The sequence below is a fragment of the Typopeltis vanoorti genome, chromosome 6 (assembly GCF_054136105.1).
Source record: "Typopeltis vanoorti isolate ZY-2024b chromosome 6, IOZ_Tvanoo_1.0, whole genome shotgun sequence".
NCBI classification, from domain to species: Eukaryota; Metazoa; Arthropoda; class Arachnida; order Uropygi; family Thelyphonidae; genus Typopeltis; species Typopeltis vanoorti.
In genome coordinates, this window is record NC_143554.1 from 118,780,407 (window position 1) to 118,799,645 (window position 19,239).

Consider the following 19,239-nt stretch of genomic DNA (forward strand, 5'->3'; position numbering starts at 1 on the left):
CATGACGTATTTAACTGTGATAGCGTCCAATTACCAAAAAAAAAAAATAATAAAGAAAAAAAATCCTGAAGCGTCTGACTCGTGATACGATACACTACTACGTTCAAGATCACGTGGTTTACTACTGCCTTACTTATCAGTTACTTGACCTGTTTCGCAATACAACCTGCATAAATATCGACGGCCGTCGTTTCTAGGTCCTTTGGAGTCAGACGTTTGGACTGTTGCCAGGTTTCATTGCTACATTAGTCCTGTGAAGCATGGCTGCAGCTAATACAAAGGCAAAGGAAAGGCAAATTCCAGTAGAGACGGGGATAACCATATTACAAAGCGTGAGAAGATTAGTAAATGCTGTGTTAGAAGAAATTGAAATCACTGAAAATACATTGAACAATCTGAACAAAGAGGTAAAGAATATCAATGATTTCCAAAAGGTGCAAAGAAGCAAAATAAACAGAGTGGGGGTTGTTAAAGCTGATTCAAATCTTGCACCGGTGCTGCCGTTGGTAACAAGACAAGATGTTGAAAGACGTGCTGCGTACTTGCTACACTTTACCCCGATCATCTTTGGTGCAGTGTACGACTCCACCATGAAAGCATTAGACACGAATGTTCGATCTGCTCTCCGAACGTGTCTTGAAGAAGCGAAGGAAAACTTAAGCCTCAACATTTACGCAGTGGGATCAGGCTGCGGATGTGAAGTATTGGGCTTCTTAGTAGCACTAAAATTATATGACAACCTTACGAGACGCTTACGTTTAGAAAACATCGTTTTTGACATCAAAGTGGTCACCGATGTGCCTAATTGGGAAAATATCGTCTCTTTAAGAGAAGAAGTGCAGGCGATATTGGGTCAGAACAACGTAACCGTTACTTTCCCACCCATCGATTTTATAAGGAATCTAGGACCATCAAGGGATCCCTCTCCTTCAGCAGATGAGGAAGGTGTGAGTTCTTTGCATCAAGAGGAAGATACCGCGTCTATTCTTGAAGGATTAGATGAAACAACAAACATTATTTTGCTCGTAGAACCATGGCCTGCAGTAGTAAGAAGAAAATACCGAACTTCGGCAATTATCCGGGTAAGTTTTTTTTTTTTTCCTAATTGTAACATAAATAGGTATTTGGCGATGCTAAAATAAGTTTACTAAAAGAAAGAGAAACAAAATTAAGGAAAGAACTTTTTTCTTCGATACTTGCAATGATTATGTTGGCCAGTTTCTTTTTTTTTTTTTTTACAGTTAGTTATGCTGCAAACAGTAGATTTAGGTTCTCACTATAGCTTATTCTCAAGATCTTTCTATAGGACTTCCTCTCGAATGCTAATATCCTCCTTTCAGATTATCTCAGGAGTACCAGTCCACACTCTTGTTCTTTAATATTAGCTTTTGAAGAAACCGCAGTTTGCAATTCCATATCTTCTCCAATCATACGAATAGACGTGTCAGCAGAAATACTTGCTCCTCCTTGTGTTAAAGTTCCTGTCTTTAAACAAGAATCCATGGGTATTTTTTCAATAATATTCAAATTCCAATATTTGTCAGAGCTATAATAAAAACAAATAGAATTGTGTTGTAAAGGTAACTTTAGTATGAAAAACAATAAGATTATAAATAAGAAATGTCGAATAATATAAAAGTAAATGAATAATGCAAAATAGCAAAAAAAAAAGACTGCAACACTCAAAAGTAAACTTGTAAAAAAAAGTATTAAACCGTATCAAATAATGTAAAAGCAATTGTAATAAGAATGATTTGATAAAATGTTCAGTAACAAAAAATAAACAGTTCGAAATAAATCAGATATTAATTATAAAATTAGTTTAAAGAGTAAGAAGAATTATTTTTTTAAGAGCCGCATCGCCTACTCCCTATATACGGGAATAAGAAGGCGTTAGCTGATTTCTTTTTTTCCGAGGGCCCGGTACAAACAAATTTACTCGTAAATACTTTCCAAAAGTTTTTAAACTTCATACATTAACATAAGTATTAATAATTAATTATGGCATAATCATAAAGAGTATTAGTACACTTGTGTATAGGGTGCGGCATGTTGACAAATATAAATTGCATTTAAATTAGTTATCAATCACTGGACTAATGATATCTTGTAGTATGTCGTAGTTTCTTCGGGCAAACATCATTAAATTAATTTGTGCTGATTTTAATTGACATATCCCATTCTGATCACCAAATATATTTATAATATTATTATAAGTACATACGAGTGAATGCAGACTTTTTCTCCTGTGTGCTGGTAGTTTTCCCCTCCTTTTGTACATCCTCGAGGCTTGAGGTGGATGACTCACTATCTCCTCCGTCATAAACACCTTCAATAAGGGATTTTTTAATACCAAAATTAAACAAAGTGGCTTGTCTCTTATTCATATTAGATTTTAACTCTGTATTCTTATTACTTTTAAAAAAATCACGGCACTCCGGTTTCAGAACAAGCACTTACACACTGCAATACGAACTTGCGAAGAAAGGATTCAGTAGTAATAGATTTGAGAACCGGATACAGACTACATTGATCTTCAATTGCAGTGGAAAAATTTTCTTTATACTTCCTTGCTGATTGGTCACTAACATTTGCAATGCAGATGTTATTTCGTTCAGTTTTGAGAACATGCCGCCCATTGTTGTAATCGGCTTGCAGATATTTATTCATGAAAAATGCTTAGAAAACTAAAATAACAAATTCCAGAACTTCTCGCGGAACAAACCCTGTAGTACGGTATCCAGGTCTTGTGTAAAGTCATAAGGCGTATAAGAGTGAGATCTATAAATAGTCATTATGTAGTAACTGTAGTGCTCTAAGTAAATGTTGACATTCTCGGCTGTTTTCATTTTGGTACTGCTAATGTGTTTAATAGTTAAAAGCCTTCGAACAAAGAGCATTAATTCCCCAGACCCTACAGTAATAGTATTTTTAAACCCTTCTAAATAGTATAGGCTAGCTTCATGCTTCTTTATCCATATTTCTGTTAGTATGAAAATATCTAGGCTATTTAATATTAGTTCTAGATGTTCAATTTTGTCTCTTATACTTCTCATTTTTAAATGCAATTTTTCAGAATAGACTCATTATTGAAATATAAAAATCTTCCTAATTTTGTTCTATCATTGCAAATTATACAATTTTCAAACGCAGTTTTTATATACGACGGCTCATCTTTTCTCATTAAGAGTTTACCGTCCTTGATCCAGAGATACTTATAGTATTTATTCTATTTATATATTTTTGCTGCATACAGTAGATGCTTCAGCAGAAATGCCGCACAAACAAACATGTATATCAAAAAGGAATGTACTCGCCAACTTACATAATGAATTTTTATAGAGAAGAAAAATAATAATAAAAATTATTATTATATCGATTAAAAGACATTGCTCCGACACACATAAAAATACTAATCTATAAATCATTATGTTAAAACATTTTAAAATAGCAATTACATCATACGTATTCTGAGCAGACTACAAACTTAAGAGATTACAATTGTTGCAATATATATATATATATATATATATATATATAATATATATATATATATATATATATATATATATATATATATATATATATATAATATTCAACCAAGCTTGATTTGCTTCCTCAGTCTTAAGAAAAGGCTGGTTATATTCCACTAATTCGGGCCCTACCCAAGGGCCTATGCGTTGTGGAAATACTTTCTGAAAATGAAAGCTGTGCCGAACAAAGCGGCCTTTTGCAGCTGCCCAATTTTTAATCCATCTAACTCGAGTGCTTCTAGATGTTTTTTCAATGTTTTAGGGATAGCGCCTAAAGCACCTATTATTATAGGAACAACTTTTGTTTTCTTTTGCCAGATTCGTTGAACATCGATTTGCAAATCGCGATATTTTGTAATTTTTTCATTTTCTTTGATGTCAATCCGACTATCTCCTGGTACTGATATTTCGATAAATGTAACACCCTTGTTTTCACTTTTTTCAACCACTGTGATATCGGGTGTTTTACATTCCAAGCTTCTGTCAGTCTGGATTTTGAAATCCCAGAGTATTTTAGCTTTTTCATTCTCAACCACTTTCTGGTGAACTTTATGCTTCCAATAGTCTTTAGATACTTCAAACCCATACTTTTTACATAAATGCCAGTGGATTATCTTAGCTACATTATCATGCCTTTTATGGTACTCAATTTGTGCGATTTTGCTGCATCCACTTATAATGTGGTCTACTGTTTCTTCCTTTTCTTTGCACAATCTACATTTACTGTCTTCTTGAATTTTTTGTATTTTTGCCTTCATAACGTTGGTTTTAATGGCCTGTTCTTGTGCTGCAAAAATTACCGATTCTGTTTCTTTCTTTAGTGCTCCATTTCTCAACCATTGCCAGGCCAAGTTGCTGTCAGCGCTGTCCTCTATGCTGTGAAGGCATTTTCCATGCAATGCCTTATTTTTCCATCTTTCGGTTCTCATTTTTACTTGGTTGGTTTTGTATTCCAATTTTGTCTCCATGGGTTTAAATAAACCCTCTTTCCTTACCTCAATTAGAAAATTTTCCGTTGTTTGCTGCAGATAATCATTTAAATTTCGTTTTTCTTCTTCAATAACTTGCTTCACTTGTAATAATCCTCTACCTCCTTTTTTGCGTGATAGATATAGCCTATCAATGTCACTGCGAGGATTGAGGGCATGGTGCATTGTCATTAATTTTCGAGTTTTTCGATCTAAATCTTCTATCTCTAGCTAGGTCCATTCAACAATGCCTGCTGAATATCTCAGAACAGGTATGGCCCAGGTATTAATTGCTTTTATCAAATTTCCAGCATTAAGCATTGATTTAAGGAGTTTTCTTAATCGTCTTATGTATTCTGCTCTAGTTCTTTCTTTGATCTTATTGTGCAGAATTTGTGATACTTCTAAAATTCCCAAATATATGTAGCTGTCTTCGAATTTTATTGCTTGGATTATTTCACCATTGAGCAGCTCGATTTCGTTCAGATCTTCAAACTTTCCTCTTGTTATTCCAGCAATTGCACATTGTCTAAGCCCAAATCCATTGATATATATTGACTGAATATGTGCACAGTGTTTAGCAACGATCTGAGTTCATCCTCTGATTTTGCATATAACTTCAGATCGTCCATGTATAAAAGGTGAGATATCTTTGCACTCTTTTGCGCAGTTTGATAACCATGAGCAGTTTTATTTAAAATTCTAGTTAAGGGGATCAATGACAATATAAACAATAGAGGAGATAATGAGTCTACTTGAAAGATGCCCCTTTTTTATGTTTACCTCTCCAATTTCTTCTCTATTTATAACCAACGTTGTTTTCCAGTTTTTCATGCTGGATTGCAAAAATGTTTGCACGTTTTCGATACTACCAAATAGTTCTATGCATTTTAAAATCCAACTATGAGGCACCGAATCAAACGCTTTTTTATAATCTATCGAAGCCATATGCAGGTTGGTTTTTCTACGTTTGCAATTTTTAAGAGTCATTTTATCAATCAGCAATTGGTCTTTTCTGCCTCTTGAATTTTTGCTGTTACCTTTTTGTTCAATTGGGAGAAGAGAATTTGCTTTAAGATAGCCTTATATTTTATCAGCTAGTATGCCTGTGAGTAGCTTAAAAGTTGTTGGCAGGCAGGTTATTGGTCGGAAGTTTTCTGGGTTTGGATCTTTTTCTTTATCCTTTATGGTCAAAAACGTTTTCCCTGCTGTGAGCCACTCTTCTTTGCATTTTCCTTCTAAAACGTCATAAAATTGGTTAGCAAGTCTTTTATGTAAGCCTGTTAGATATTTCAACCAGTAGCCATGTAATTCATCCTTCCCGGGTGTTGACCAATTTTTTATTTTTTTTGCTTGCTTTTGAACCATTTCAGTTGTTATTTTCAGTTGGTCCATTTTTCGTTCTTGACCTTCATTCGTAATTTGTTTAATCCATTTTGCCTTGTTATTGTGCCTCTTAGGGTTGTCCCATAGGTTTTTCCAAAACTTTAGTGTATTTTCTTTGTCTCTGGTATTTATATTTATATTTTCTTTCAAGTTATCATTCCTGCAGCAATCAATTTTATTGTAAAACTGGTGCTGATTTGCGCGAAACATCGAATTTTGCTTGTACTGTTCAATGCGTGCACTGTATCTTCTTATTTTAGCTGCAACGGCAACTATTTTTTGCTTCACTTCCTCTAATACTTCGTCAATAGGCCGTGTTCCAGTATTATATCTCTTTATGAGGTTATTTCGGATTTTTGTGTTTTTCAGCTTCTTTTCCTTAAAGTTTTTCAAATTGCTCATGTCTGCTCTGAGTTTAAGAATTTTATTCTCCAGTCGATGCTTCCATTTTGGTTCCTGAGCCTTACTGCTTTTGGGTTCACTACTCTTATATCCTAATTCAGATATTACGACGTAGGCTATTGAGTACATAAGTTGATTCGTTTGCTCAATAGTTCCAGTAGGAATATCCCTTGCAGCTTTATTGGCCTCTTGTAGGAGTTCCTTCAGTTTTTGTTGAGGTACTTGTCTCAATACCGGAAGCCTAACTCGTTCCTGGTTGCTGTTCATTTGCTCGATAATTTTTCGTGCGAGTTCTTGTTCCTTATCTGATAGCGTCCTTTCAACTATTTGTATATTTTCAAAATTTTCAGCACACGTTGGAATCTGATTCTGCTTCATTCATATTCTTGGTTACTTCAGGGTCAGTACGGTCTCCTTTTACAGCTTGAGGTTTCAGTGCTTCCAGCTCAAGTTCACTAAATATCTTGATGATGAAGCTGCATTGCTGCATCAGCCTTTCGAATGAAATTTCCGAATTTGGGTGCCGTTCAAGCCAAAGTTGGAACATTCGTTTTTGAAATCCCCTAACTGATGGGTTTGAACTGTAGAAGCACTGCATGACTTGTCTATTTTCAGCCATGCTCCACTTTTTCCTAGTAAATACTTTCGAGCTCTGTGGATCATGCTCCTGTAGCCCATTTGTTACTGGTTGTCCAGGAAGCCTAACATCCAGTGCGGTCCTTGGTAACCAGCGCGACGACCGATGCGGTATAGTCTTCTGATTTGTCTTCATCATTTTTAACTGGGGGTGGGCAGGTGCATGAGATAAAAAAATAGGTAAATAGGACAGAATCACCACTAGCCCTCGAATACTCGAATAGCATTGGGGGGAAGGAGTAAGGTGAAAAGAAATACAGAGGGAAAGGAAGAGTAGGGACCAGTCTACAGATAATATAACAGGTATATATTACATGAAGTAAGGCGTGGTCCAGCTTCAGGTGCCTCGGGTTCGCCATGCCCGTACTCACTAGAGTAAGTCCTTGAGGTATATATATCGACCCCATCATGTTAAATATATATATATCGACCTCATCGACCCCATCATGTTAAATGTTATCAATAATAAATTTCTCAACTTAAAAAATAATAATTCCTTCATCACTGCTTCTCGATAAGAAATGTTTAAAGCAGGGGTGTCAAAGTGGCGGCCCACAAAGCAATATCTGGCGACCCACGATGCCTCAACGAAAGGTTAAAAAAAGAGAATGGTTGCTTTTCATAATAAAACAGAAATACCGTATTTACTCGAATAGAACTTGCCCTCGCTTCCCTGATTTTACTTTACGAAAAAAGAAATTAGATGATTTGCATTGTACATGAAAAGTTTAACCATTTTCACGTCGGGACGAACGATAACTCACTCCCTGTGGTAAACCACATGCCTTCGCCAACTGCCACTATACTACAGATGAAAGTAAAACAAGTAGTATTATTGTACCATTCTACTTAATTCTATTTGTAAGCTGACAGAAAAAGATAATCGGATTGACTCTACGGAAAACGACCCCCGGAATGGAAAAGGTAAAACAAAAATGGAAACAAAAAAATATAATACACATAGCAAACTGGAATGTAAGAGGAATAGCATATAAAGAAATAGAATTAGACCAATTATTAAATGAAGGAAATTTTAAAATAGCAGTAATCACTGAAACAGAAAAGAAATTAAAAGGAACTATGAGAACTGAAAATTTTAATGTGATATACAGTGGAGTCGACAGAGACCAAAGAGTACAAATAGGAGTCATGATTTGGATTCATAACTCCCTTTCAAAACAGTTAAAACATTATAAATTATGGAATGAAACAATAATAGAAGCTAGAATAAAAATAGATAGAGGCCATTTAACAATAATTGGTTTATATGCCCCAGAAGAAGGAAGAGAACAGGATAATATTGATTTTTATAATCAGCTACAAAATATTTATAATAAAATAAATAAAAATGATTACGTAATGTTAGCAGGAGATGTAATTGCAAGAATTGGAAACACGAAAATTAATAATAATATAGGAATACATGGAGAACACACTCTAAACAGAAATGGTAAAAAATTGATTGACTTTGTAGTTTATAATAACCTAAAAATAATGAATTCCTTCTATAAACATAAAGACATACATAAATATTCTTGGGCAGCCAGACATCAAAATTAGATTATTTTATATTAAATGAAAAGACATCAAAATTTTCACTAGATGTTAGAGTTCACAGAGGATATGAAATAATCAGCGATCACTTCCTTGTTAAAATAAAATTAAGATTACCACCTAAATGGCTACAAGTAACAAGAACAGAAAGAAAATTTGAAACAGTTGTTTATAAAACTAGACTATTGAATGACACAAATGTACAATGGCTATGTGAACAAAGAATTAACCAATATCTTGATAAAATAAAACAAAATGAAGAAAGAAAAATAGAATGGCTGAATATAAAAACGATACTAAATGCAGCAGCAAATGAAAGCTCAGGAAAGACCAGAAAATTCAATGAAAGGAAAAAACTGAAGATCTGGGATGATACAATCAAAGAAATAATCACAAAGAAAAAAGAAGCCTATCACAAATGGTTAAGCAGTAAAAGATTAGAAGATGAAATAGAATATAAAAGAATAAGAGCCATAGCTAAAAGAGAAGTCAGAAGAAGACATAGAGAATCATGGAACAAATTTGTTTCTAATTTAGAATATGATTTATATAAAATAAGACCCAATGAATAGAAAATGTTGAAACACTTAAATGCAGATACCAAAGAAAACATAAAATTAAACACTGAATTGATATTAAAAGAATTTCTAAATTACTACACAGAACTTTTAAAATATTTGTCTGTGGACAGACAAATATTTTAAAAGAGACAACTGGCAAACAATTAACGAAAATGAAAAGGAAATAACAAAAGAAGAATTAGAAATCAACCTGAAAGAAATAAGAAACGGAAGATCACCTGGAGAAGATAAGTTAGGTTCAGAACTATATAAATACGCAGGAACAAGATTCAAAGAAAGACTCTTATTATTTTTAAATAAAATTTACTCAACTGGTATCCCCCCTAATAGAATGGAAAAAAGCAATTGTGATTACTATCTTTAAAAAAGGTAATAGAGATGACCCTAAAAACTATAGAGGTATCAGTATACTAAATTCATGTTGCAAAATATATAGCAAACTAATGAAATATTCCGAAAACTTTATTTTAAAAGTAGAGAATGGATTTAGAAAAGGACGATCATGTATAGACCCGGCCTTTTGCCTAAAATTAATAACATAGAAAAAAGAGAATACAATTTAGAAACACATATTGCATTTATTGATTTTGAAAAAGCATTTGACAAAGTTTAAAGAAACATATTATTTAACATATTAAAAGAAAGACAAATACCAAATAATATCCTAAAAGCTATCCAAGTATATATGAAAATAATCAAATACAAATAAGTTAAATCACGAGCTATCATATACGAGAGAGATAAACCAAGGGGTACGACAGGGATGTCCCCTCTCAGTAATTCTTTTTAATATCTACTTAAATGAAATAATAATAAAATGGAATAAAAATTTACATCAAGGAATTAAACTTTCACCTACAGTGAACTCAAACACGCTCCTCTTTGCCGACGACCAAATAATAATTACAAATTCTGAAGATAACTTACAGAAAGCTATTTTAGATCTAAATGAGATAGCCAAAGATTATGATATGATAATATCAACAGAAAAATCAAAAACTATGGCCTTTAAAGGACAAGATCCAGTAAGAACTAAAATAGTAATAGATAACAAGATCTTAGAACAGGTGAATTCATTCAACTACCTAGGATGTATGATCACATATGAAAATGAAAAAGATATAAACGTAAAAATTGCAAATTTTTACGTTTATATCAGGTGTAATTAACTCTATATTTAAACCAAACCTAGTTCAAAAACAAACCAGACTATAAATATATAATACATTAGCCCTACTAGTCTTAATGTATGGAAGTGAAATCTGGACAATAAAACAAAAAGACAAACAAAGATTAACAACAGCAGAAATGAAGTTTATGAGAAAAACTGCAAAGTATACCCTATTTGATCGCAAAAGAAACGAAGAAATTATGAAGGAATTAAACCACGAACCAGTAATAGAAAAAATTAAAAAATATAAACATAAATGGATGGAACACGTTCAAAGAATGAAAACAGAAAGATTACTAAAACAAGCCTTCAAGTACAAGCCATTAGGAAAAAGAAAACTAGGATGCTCTCTTAAACGATGACTTCTAAGGTAGGAACAGGCCATGCTAGCCCTAAATCCTTGAAACGCATGATGATGGTGATTATTGTACCACTGAATAAAGTACAGAGACATTTGCTGTCTCTCTAATATATTCCTCAACATGCGTAATATATTTCTTTAGTGCAATTAGAGACAACTGGGATAAAAACGGCACTAACTAATGAATCACATGTGCCTTCCCACATTAACCATGCTGTTTAGACTCAAGCAAAACCATATGTTGCACCAGTAAACACAGTATCTAACTAAAAACTATTGTTTTTAGGTAGATGTGTGAGTGCGTCCACTAACTCAAACCCAAAGCTGCAATAAAATTCGTAAACTTGTTAAAAAAGACATATATAGTGATGTTGTTATGGTAGTTTCAGATATTATGGAAATGGGGTTGAATACGGTATCGATTTATTCGTTTTCATACGAATAGTTATAGTTACAATACGGATGCAACGACCTGCTATAATATAATTGCAATTATTAAAATTTACATCGCGATTTCAATGTTAGATTCGATCCTAATCAATCGTAAGCTATATTTGTGCTTTCATTGTTAATTTATAGGACGCTGCTGGTACTGCTGAAAAAATTGAATTCTATTGGTTACCAGCTATTCATATGACGAGCAGAATACGCGTCATATGAATGCTGGTAGCCACTAGAATTCAATGTGAATACAGGTTATGAGTTTATAATTCATAAACTCATAACCTGGCACTGATGTGAATCCAGGCAGTGAGTAAATTTATAATTGCCTGCTACAGTCAATCAGTGATCTTTGAAGCAGATGTCAGTGCGCCAAATACGATTACCTAGCAGTGAGAGAATCCCTCTTTATTATTATTTTTTTTTATTTGCAATAGTATCGTGCACTGGTCTACAGTTTCGTGCGTTTTTATGCAAACATGTTTATAAAAATTGTTATTAATAATATATTTATTCACCCAGGCAAAGTCGCTTTCTAAGACAACAAGAAAAAGAAAATTGCTGATGAGGGGAAAAAATTTCAAGAAAAATAGGAATTGAATGACTTCTGCACTGAAACAAAGGACAAAATTGTGTGCATTATTTGTAACGAAACAATTAGAGGCGCCAAAGAATATAATATAAAAAGGCACTACGATAAAATTCACAAAGAACAATATTCACGCTTTGAGGGTAAACTAAGAGAAAAAAATTAAAAAGTATGAAGGATTCACTTCAAAGTCAACAACAAATATTTTCAGAAATTATGAAAGACAATCAATCAGCAGTGAGAGCCAGTTATGAAATCAGCTATTTATTGGCAAAACCAGGGGCGAATGCTGGTCTCGAAATTCACGCTTGCTCTTGTCATCATTCAGGGAGTGGGAGTGTTAAATTGGGGTTCCTATTTTTATTTAATATTTGTATTCGTATATATATCTTCTGTTCTGACTTGCTCCCCTTAGTAATTCCTTAATCTAACATCAGTGAGTCATGTCATTACTATCAATCTAGGCCCATGAGCATTTTTACGCGATGTGCACGTGGACTATGAAGACAAAGGAAATGTCGTTAATTGGCGCCAATTCCTTTGTTTCAACTCTGGTTCTGGTTCCTTTTTTAATTTTAGGGAACATTTATATTTATACTGCGCCACCCTAAAATGTACTTGATGAATATTTCTTCATGGAAGCAAAGTCTAGATCAGAACACTGTCTTAATTCTTAAACACTTAGCAGAGTATTCTCAATTAATCTCACTGTTAGGATTTATCTCGCAGTCGTAGCCCCCTATTCAATGTTTGTTATTCTTACCTCTCGCCTTGGTTCGAACTTTTATGAACGGTTCAGTAAAATGGAAATCAGGCAAGTCTTCGTATTCATTTCAAAAGAAATTAACATTTAATTCACTGAATAGACATAATACATGTTATAAGAAATTTTTACTGACATAAAATTAATCTTGATAATATTGGGAAGTGAGTAGTTTCACTTATGATTGCTAACTCTCCTTTAACATATTAGATCATAATTTCACACCATTAATTCTAACAAAGATCTCACTCTCATCTATATATGACACCATTAAAGGCTATTCTTTCTATAATTCACAATTATCTTCACACTATTATTCCAATTAAAGTATAGAGTTCCTAAGTTTCATCAGCATAACTCCTAGAGTTCTTTCAATGAGGGCTCAGTTCTGAGTTGAAGATTTTTTTTTCTATATCTAATTATTGTCCCCTACACAATTTTACACAACAAACAAGAGTCTCCATTACCCGTAGTTGGGGACGCACTAGGCCTTCATGAGTATCCCTACAGCACCTTCAATTTCCAGATTTACCTCGGCGTTTCTACAAATCAGTTGAAATCGGACACGACACATCGCTGTCGGAGGAAGCAATTCTGGCTCCCCGCTCGCTCTCTCATCAATCGGCTGGGCATGAGGTCTTCGATCTCCGGCGTGATCTGGAACTTTACCGTGTCAGGTCATTCCATAGCCTAGAACTGCCCATGGACACTGCCGCTTGCTGCGATGACCTCACGATGGACTTCTCCGCCGATGACCACTCCAGTACAGGGAACGAGAAAAAAGCCACGAGCTGGCGCCGCAGCGCTTTTTTTTTTTTTTTTTTTTTGAAACGCACGCCCTATGTTTCTTGTCTACGTCATCCTGATTTCTCCCTTTCCTCAAGGCGCGTCACTCCTTTTAACACCTAGCGCCAATCTCTCCCCTAGCGTTTTCTTCGGAGGACATCCGCGTGCGCGTTCTATTAGGTGCACGTGTATGACTTCAGGCCATTGCTGTATAATCGGATTGTCCTTTGCCTTCAACATTGTAATAGCACTTACATAGTTTAAACTTCACAAAACACTTAATTATTTTCAATATGATGCATTAGGTAAAACTTTCTTAAATATTAACGTAACTGATAAATTACAATTGGTTATTTTTCTCTTGATATATTAATACTGGCTCCGGAATTGATAAACCGTGATAAATCTGAACGAAGGTGAAGGTTTTGACTTTTCCTTTCGTTCAGAGTATAATAAGAGGTGTGAGTGAAGTCTGATTAGCGGAATAATGAATTACGGACCATTTAAAACTATATATTTAGAAATTTATGTATATTTCATCATACAAATACAACATTTATTTTACAAATGATATTCTATCTTTTTCAATTTAGCTACTTGAATACAAATTCTACCCTACTGTGCTTCTTTATGAACTGATCAATAACATCGTTCGTCATAAAAAGTTGGTTGTCACTTAATTTTCCCAAGCAACACGCACACTTGTAACGGCTGGCTGAAGCTCGCTGGCTAGAGCTATGTTGACTGCGTATGGCCTGTGTTTAAGCAACAGAATGAGGCGATGAAATAGCTATGCGCGCACATGAAATCACAGAGCTGCTGCGAGGACCTGGAAGCTCCAACAACCGAGTAAGCCAAGGTAACTTTGACTAGACGAGCAAGCATCAGCCTTCGATACACAACGCAAAGCTCAATTATTGCCGCGCAAGCTTGAGACTTCTTCTGTCTACAAAAATAAAAGCCTAAATGGAATGCTTATAAATGCATGTATTTATTAACAAATAAATATTATTTCTTTCTCAATTAATGAGCTTGCGCAGCAAGCATAGCAAGCATGGAGAATTCGCCACTGGGCAAAACATTCCAAACCTTTTAGTGATGGTTCTTTGGTGATGGGTCTTTTAGTGACGCTTCTTTCAACTGCGTGACCAGTTGCAAGAAATATCCGCAAACTTACAGTGCTTTTCAATTGCACTTGAAGAAAGTTTCGATATTCACGACGTGGTTCAAGTTGCTCTGTTTCTTCGGGCTTGCGACGCCAATATGAATATTACTGAAGATTTCTTGGAAATGATTCCCATCCATGGAACCACTACAGGGTAAGACATTTATGACTCCGTGTGGAGCATTTTGGAAAAATACTAACTTCCTTTGAACAGGCTCGTAGCTGCCACAACCGATGGTGCTCCAGCAATGGCGGGCAAAAATAAAGGTTTTGTATCAAGACTTGCAGCAAAGTTAAAGGAAATGTATCCAGACATTACAAAACTGCAATCTTTCTACAGCATTATTCATCAGCAGGTCCTGTGCATCAAAGTATTGGAAATGAGCAGCTTACTCAAGCCTGTGACAAATATTGTGAACTTCATTCGACCCAGAGGCCTCAATCACCGCCAGTTTGCACAATTTCTTAAAGACTTGGAGATTGAATTTGGAGGACTACCTTATTACACATTGATTCGTTGGATATCTTCTCATAAAAGTTTTTTTTATTTTGTTTTTATTTTTTAGAGGTGATCAAATTGTTCCTAGAAATGAAAAATCACGATGTTGCATTTCTTAATGATCAGACATGGATACAAGATCCAGCATTCTTAGTTGATATTACAGGACATTTGAATGATTTAAATGTCAGAATTCAAGGGAAAGATCAGTTACATGTATGATACAATGGCAAGTTTTAGATGTAAATTAGTTTTGCTTCAAAATCATTTAAAAGAGAATATTCTCAATTACTTTCCTATGTATGAACAGTCGAACATTTTTACCTTTTCTCAATATTGTCCCAGGATAGAAAAGATTAAAGGAGAATTTGAGAGGCGATTTAAAGATTTTAAGGAGTAAGAAGAAGTTTTATCGCTTTCTACAGATCCTTTTTCCTTTAATTTCGAAAAAAGCTCCTATTTGTATTCAAATGGCACTTATTGATTTCCAGAATGATTCCATTCTAAAAGCGAAATACCAAGAAGTTGGTGTTCCAAAAATATACAGTTATTTAGGTCAAAAATATCGGGAAATAAAAAAGTTTGCAGCAAATATTCTATTATTTTGGAAGCACCTATTTATGTGAACAATTATTCTCATGTATGAAAGGTAACAAAACAGCCCACAGATCAAGACTATCCGATCAATCTTTCTGCCATAATGGAGGTCGTATGCTCACAATCTTTGAGTCCAAATTTTGGCAAGCTGGTTAACAATAAGCGTTGTCAAGTGTCGGAAAAAATATAAAATATTACATTTTTTTATATTAAAGATTTAGCTTCGAGATCCGCACACATATCAACGAGCTCATCTTGTAAGTTAAATTCAATGCCTGAATTTTCTATTTTCAAATCATCTGATGTAACAGTCCAGTCATGTTAAGGAATCTTTCAACGATGAGACTATTTGAGGGAACCACTTTTTTTTAAAAATAACATTATTGTCCTTCGGGGTAATGATTGATATTTATTTACTTAGTGACATTTATTATACAAGGTGTTAGAGGGTCGTGTTCCTTAGAACAGCGCTTCCCAAACTGTGGGCCGCAGCCCCTTGGGGAAAGTAGGTTTTGTTGAGGGGTGTGTGGGGCTTGAAATAGTGAAAACAAATTGAAAATGTTTTAAGACTAAGCAGATTATTTTTATCTTAAAAGAAACGTATTTAATTTTTATTCTTCATTATTTCTTTTTTGTTATTTTTTTATATTTTAATGGAAAAAAATCACACATTGGTGCGGGTTCACAAATTTTGCTTCCTGTGTATTTCGGCGCTTAATGAATATTAGTAAACATATGCTTATTCATAGAAGTTTCATTTCAAAGCGGAAATTTAAGAATTGCAGTTTCAAATATTTCACCTGATATTGGCGTAGCAGTATTGAAACACATCCATCGCATTAAATTGTTATTAAACTTCTTTTATGCTTTTAATTCTTTCTTTATTACTAATCGTTTTACGTTTCTTGTGCTTGTACGGCAAATGTGCAATAACAATATATCTATCTATATAAAAATATGAGATAATGTGCCATGCCAAATGTGTATGTAAGATGCTAAAAAATTAACATTTGCATTTGATTTTTGCAATAATCGCTGTGTATATTTTGTATTGAATATAAATACAATAAATATTATAATAATACGTCTATATTACGAATTTTTTTCGAGGGGCCGTGAAATATTTACATTTTTCCAAACGGGGCCCTGACATCCAGAAGTTTGGGAAGCACTGTCTTAGAACAATGAGAGGGTTTTGTGTGTTTAGAGAATCATCCACTCTCATCGATGACTCAGAAGTCGAAGACTTCTACGTGTGTTCAACAAGAACTCCAATACCTAAGGAAAAAGAAAAAAAATGTCACATATATACTGTTCGATTATTATCACGCCTATAAAGATTATCCTCGATTACACTTTTCTCCAAGTCCTCGAAACAGACTTTAAAGTCTTCCTTTAATTTTTTTAGGTGATTTATGTATATCTCTAGGTCACAGTTTGAAAAATTTCTCTCTTCTCCATCTTCAGTTGCCGTAAGTTTAAAATATACCTGTAATCTTTACGTGCCAATGAACATTTATACAGGCCTATTTTAGATTGTGAACATATTAGGATCCTTCGGGACTGAGTAATTGTAACATCTTTCCTTGCATACGTTTCTGTATTTCGTAAAATTTTGAATATAGGTCTGCCAAATAGAAAAGATGAGTTTTACACGTTTTAACTCGTTACATAAATGATTAGTCCATATCCGTAAGAAACTCGACAGTGGAGTCATACAAGTCAACAAGTCTTTGCAAGGAATCACCTTTTGACAACCATTTCGTGTGCAAAAGAAGTTGGTTAAATTTTCTTCACACAACATTGTAAACAGTCGCGAATTCAGAGGATGTGTTTTAATTGTATTCACTGACACACACACTTTTCAGGCAGCATGCAATTCGCCACTTAGATTCTTGACTACAAGATGGTTTCTGTGTAATGCACAGTACGTACATCGGGAACCTTTTTCTTGAGTAAGATGCAAATTCTCTGTAACGTCCAGCAAAGCCATTGCTGGTGCACCGTCGATAGCTACCGCAGTAATATTTTCGAGGGGAACATTAAGTTTCTTCAAATAATCTTCTAGGCATCGCAACATTGTCTCACCTTCTGAATCAGCTTTAAGGTAGTTGGTAAACAAAACCTCGTCAAGAATGCAATTTAGGATTTGACTATTATACCTTACTTAGGTCATGAGAATATTTGAACTACCGAATGTCGACTCATCGAGTTGGACGGAAAACTTGCAATGTTGAAGCTCTGACACCAAAGTTTTCTCCACATCATTGGCTATCTCATCAATACGCCGGTTCACTCTCCATGCACTTAAAGGTATACAATTTAGAACAGGTTGAGAGTCTTTCTTTATAACAGTTTCAATGAAACCTTCCCAGTACCAATTGCAAGAAAAAAATAATCTTTCTTATGACAGTTAAATAAACCTGAATGAATTAGAAGATCTAACTTTACCAATGTTAGTTTAAATTTTGATTCTCAGCAAAGATTTAGTCTCAGAATTATAAATTTATTAAATATTTAGTTCTTAACTGTCGATTTATTTTTATGCGATTTTCTTTCCAGGAAATTACTAACAAGATGAGAAGAAACGCCCTCTTGTTCTACTTGGACAGCAACATCGACCGTCAAGATCTCACTGATATGAAGGGTATGCTTCCGGAAGAAGGAGGCGGAGAAAAAGTAGTATTTAAAATGCCTTATAAGAGCAATACAAGATATAAAGAGGCAGAAACACGTTGCCGCAAATTTGGCGAAATTCTCACCGTATTTGAAAATATTCCGACTCAGATTTGGGTTTATGAAGGATTCTGGAAGAAAGCATAAAAAAAATAAATAATAATCATAATAAATAATAATAAAAAAGGAAAAGCACATGCTTTATCCCATAAATTTTTAATTAATAAAATAAAACAAAAAAGTTTTAATCAATGCCTGCAGTTACTGTAAGAAGGTTCTACTGTTTATCGTGAAAAAGATGAGATAATAAAAAGTTCCAATACCTTTTATTGTGTGATAGTTATTTACTTCCTCATGTGAACATTAAAAACTGTGTTGTGGTTAACACAATTTTGCAACAGAAAAAGAAAAAAAAAGGATAAGTCAATGCGATGTACATGTTGTCATTGCTAAACAAAAGCGTTTAAATATTTCCTTAAAATTTATTTATGGAAAAATACGACTATTCATTATTTATTAACAAATGCTCGTCTTGACGCCACTTGGCGTCATTTCCTAATGCGCTGTTATTAATTTAGAAGTATAAGAATAACACGGTATTAAATACAATATGGTAAACATAATACGAGGGTGGTCTGAAAAGTTCTCGGCCTAACAATAACAATAAAAAAAAAACGAATTTATAATTTCAAAATTATTTTTATTTTTCAACATAATCTTCCTTAAGACTAATGCACTTATTCCAGCGATGTTCCACCGCCATTATCCCGTCTCTGTACTGGTTTTCTGTAAGATTTGCAAAATACCCCTCTGCAGCTGCAATCACCTCTTGATTTGAAGAAAAATGCTCACCAGCGAGAAAGAAGTTTAGTTTTGGGAAGAGATAGAAGTCATACAGAGCCAAATATGGAGAATAAGGTGGATATTCCAACAATTCATAGTGAAGATCCCTTAATTTTCCCATTGCCAAAACACCTTTGTGGACAGGTGCATTGTCCTGATGAAAGATGATTTTTTCTCCTGCAAACCGGGTCTTTTCTCACGAATGTTTTCATCTAGTCTGGTTAAAAGATCGGAATAATATTCCTTTATCCTTTAGAAGATAATTAATAAACAAAATGCGTTTAGCAT

At 34.1% G+C, this 19,239-nt stretch overlaps 1 protein-coding gene across 1 annotated transcript; it reads left to right on the forward strand.

Annotated features, from left to right (window-relative positions):
* The first annotated feature begins 213 nt into the window (after positions 1-213).
* On the forward strand, positions 214-18,435 carry LOC150105867 (uncharacterized). The gene is made up of 2 exons (XM_090393635.1): positions 214-1,082; positions 17,995-18,435. Exons 1-2 carry the CDS (start codon positions 261-263, stop codon positions 18,253-18,255), a joined length of 1,083 nt encoding a protein of 360 aa, XP_090249761.1. The 5' UTR covers positions 214-260; the 3' UTR covers positions 18,256-18,435.
* The last annotated feature ends 804 nt before the right edge of the window (positions 18,436-19,239 follow it).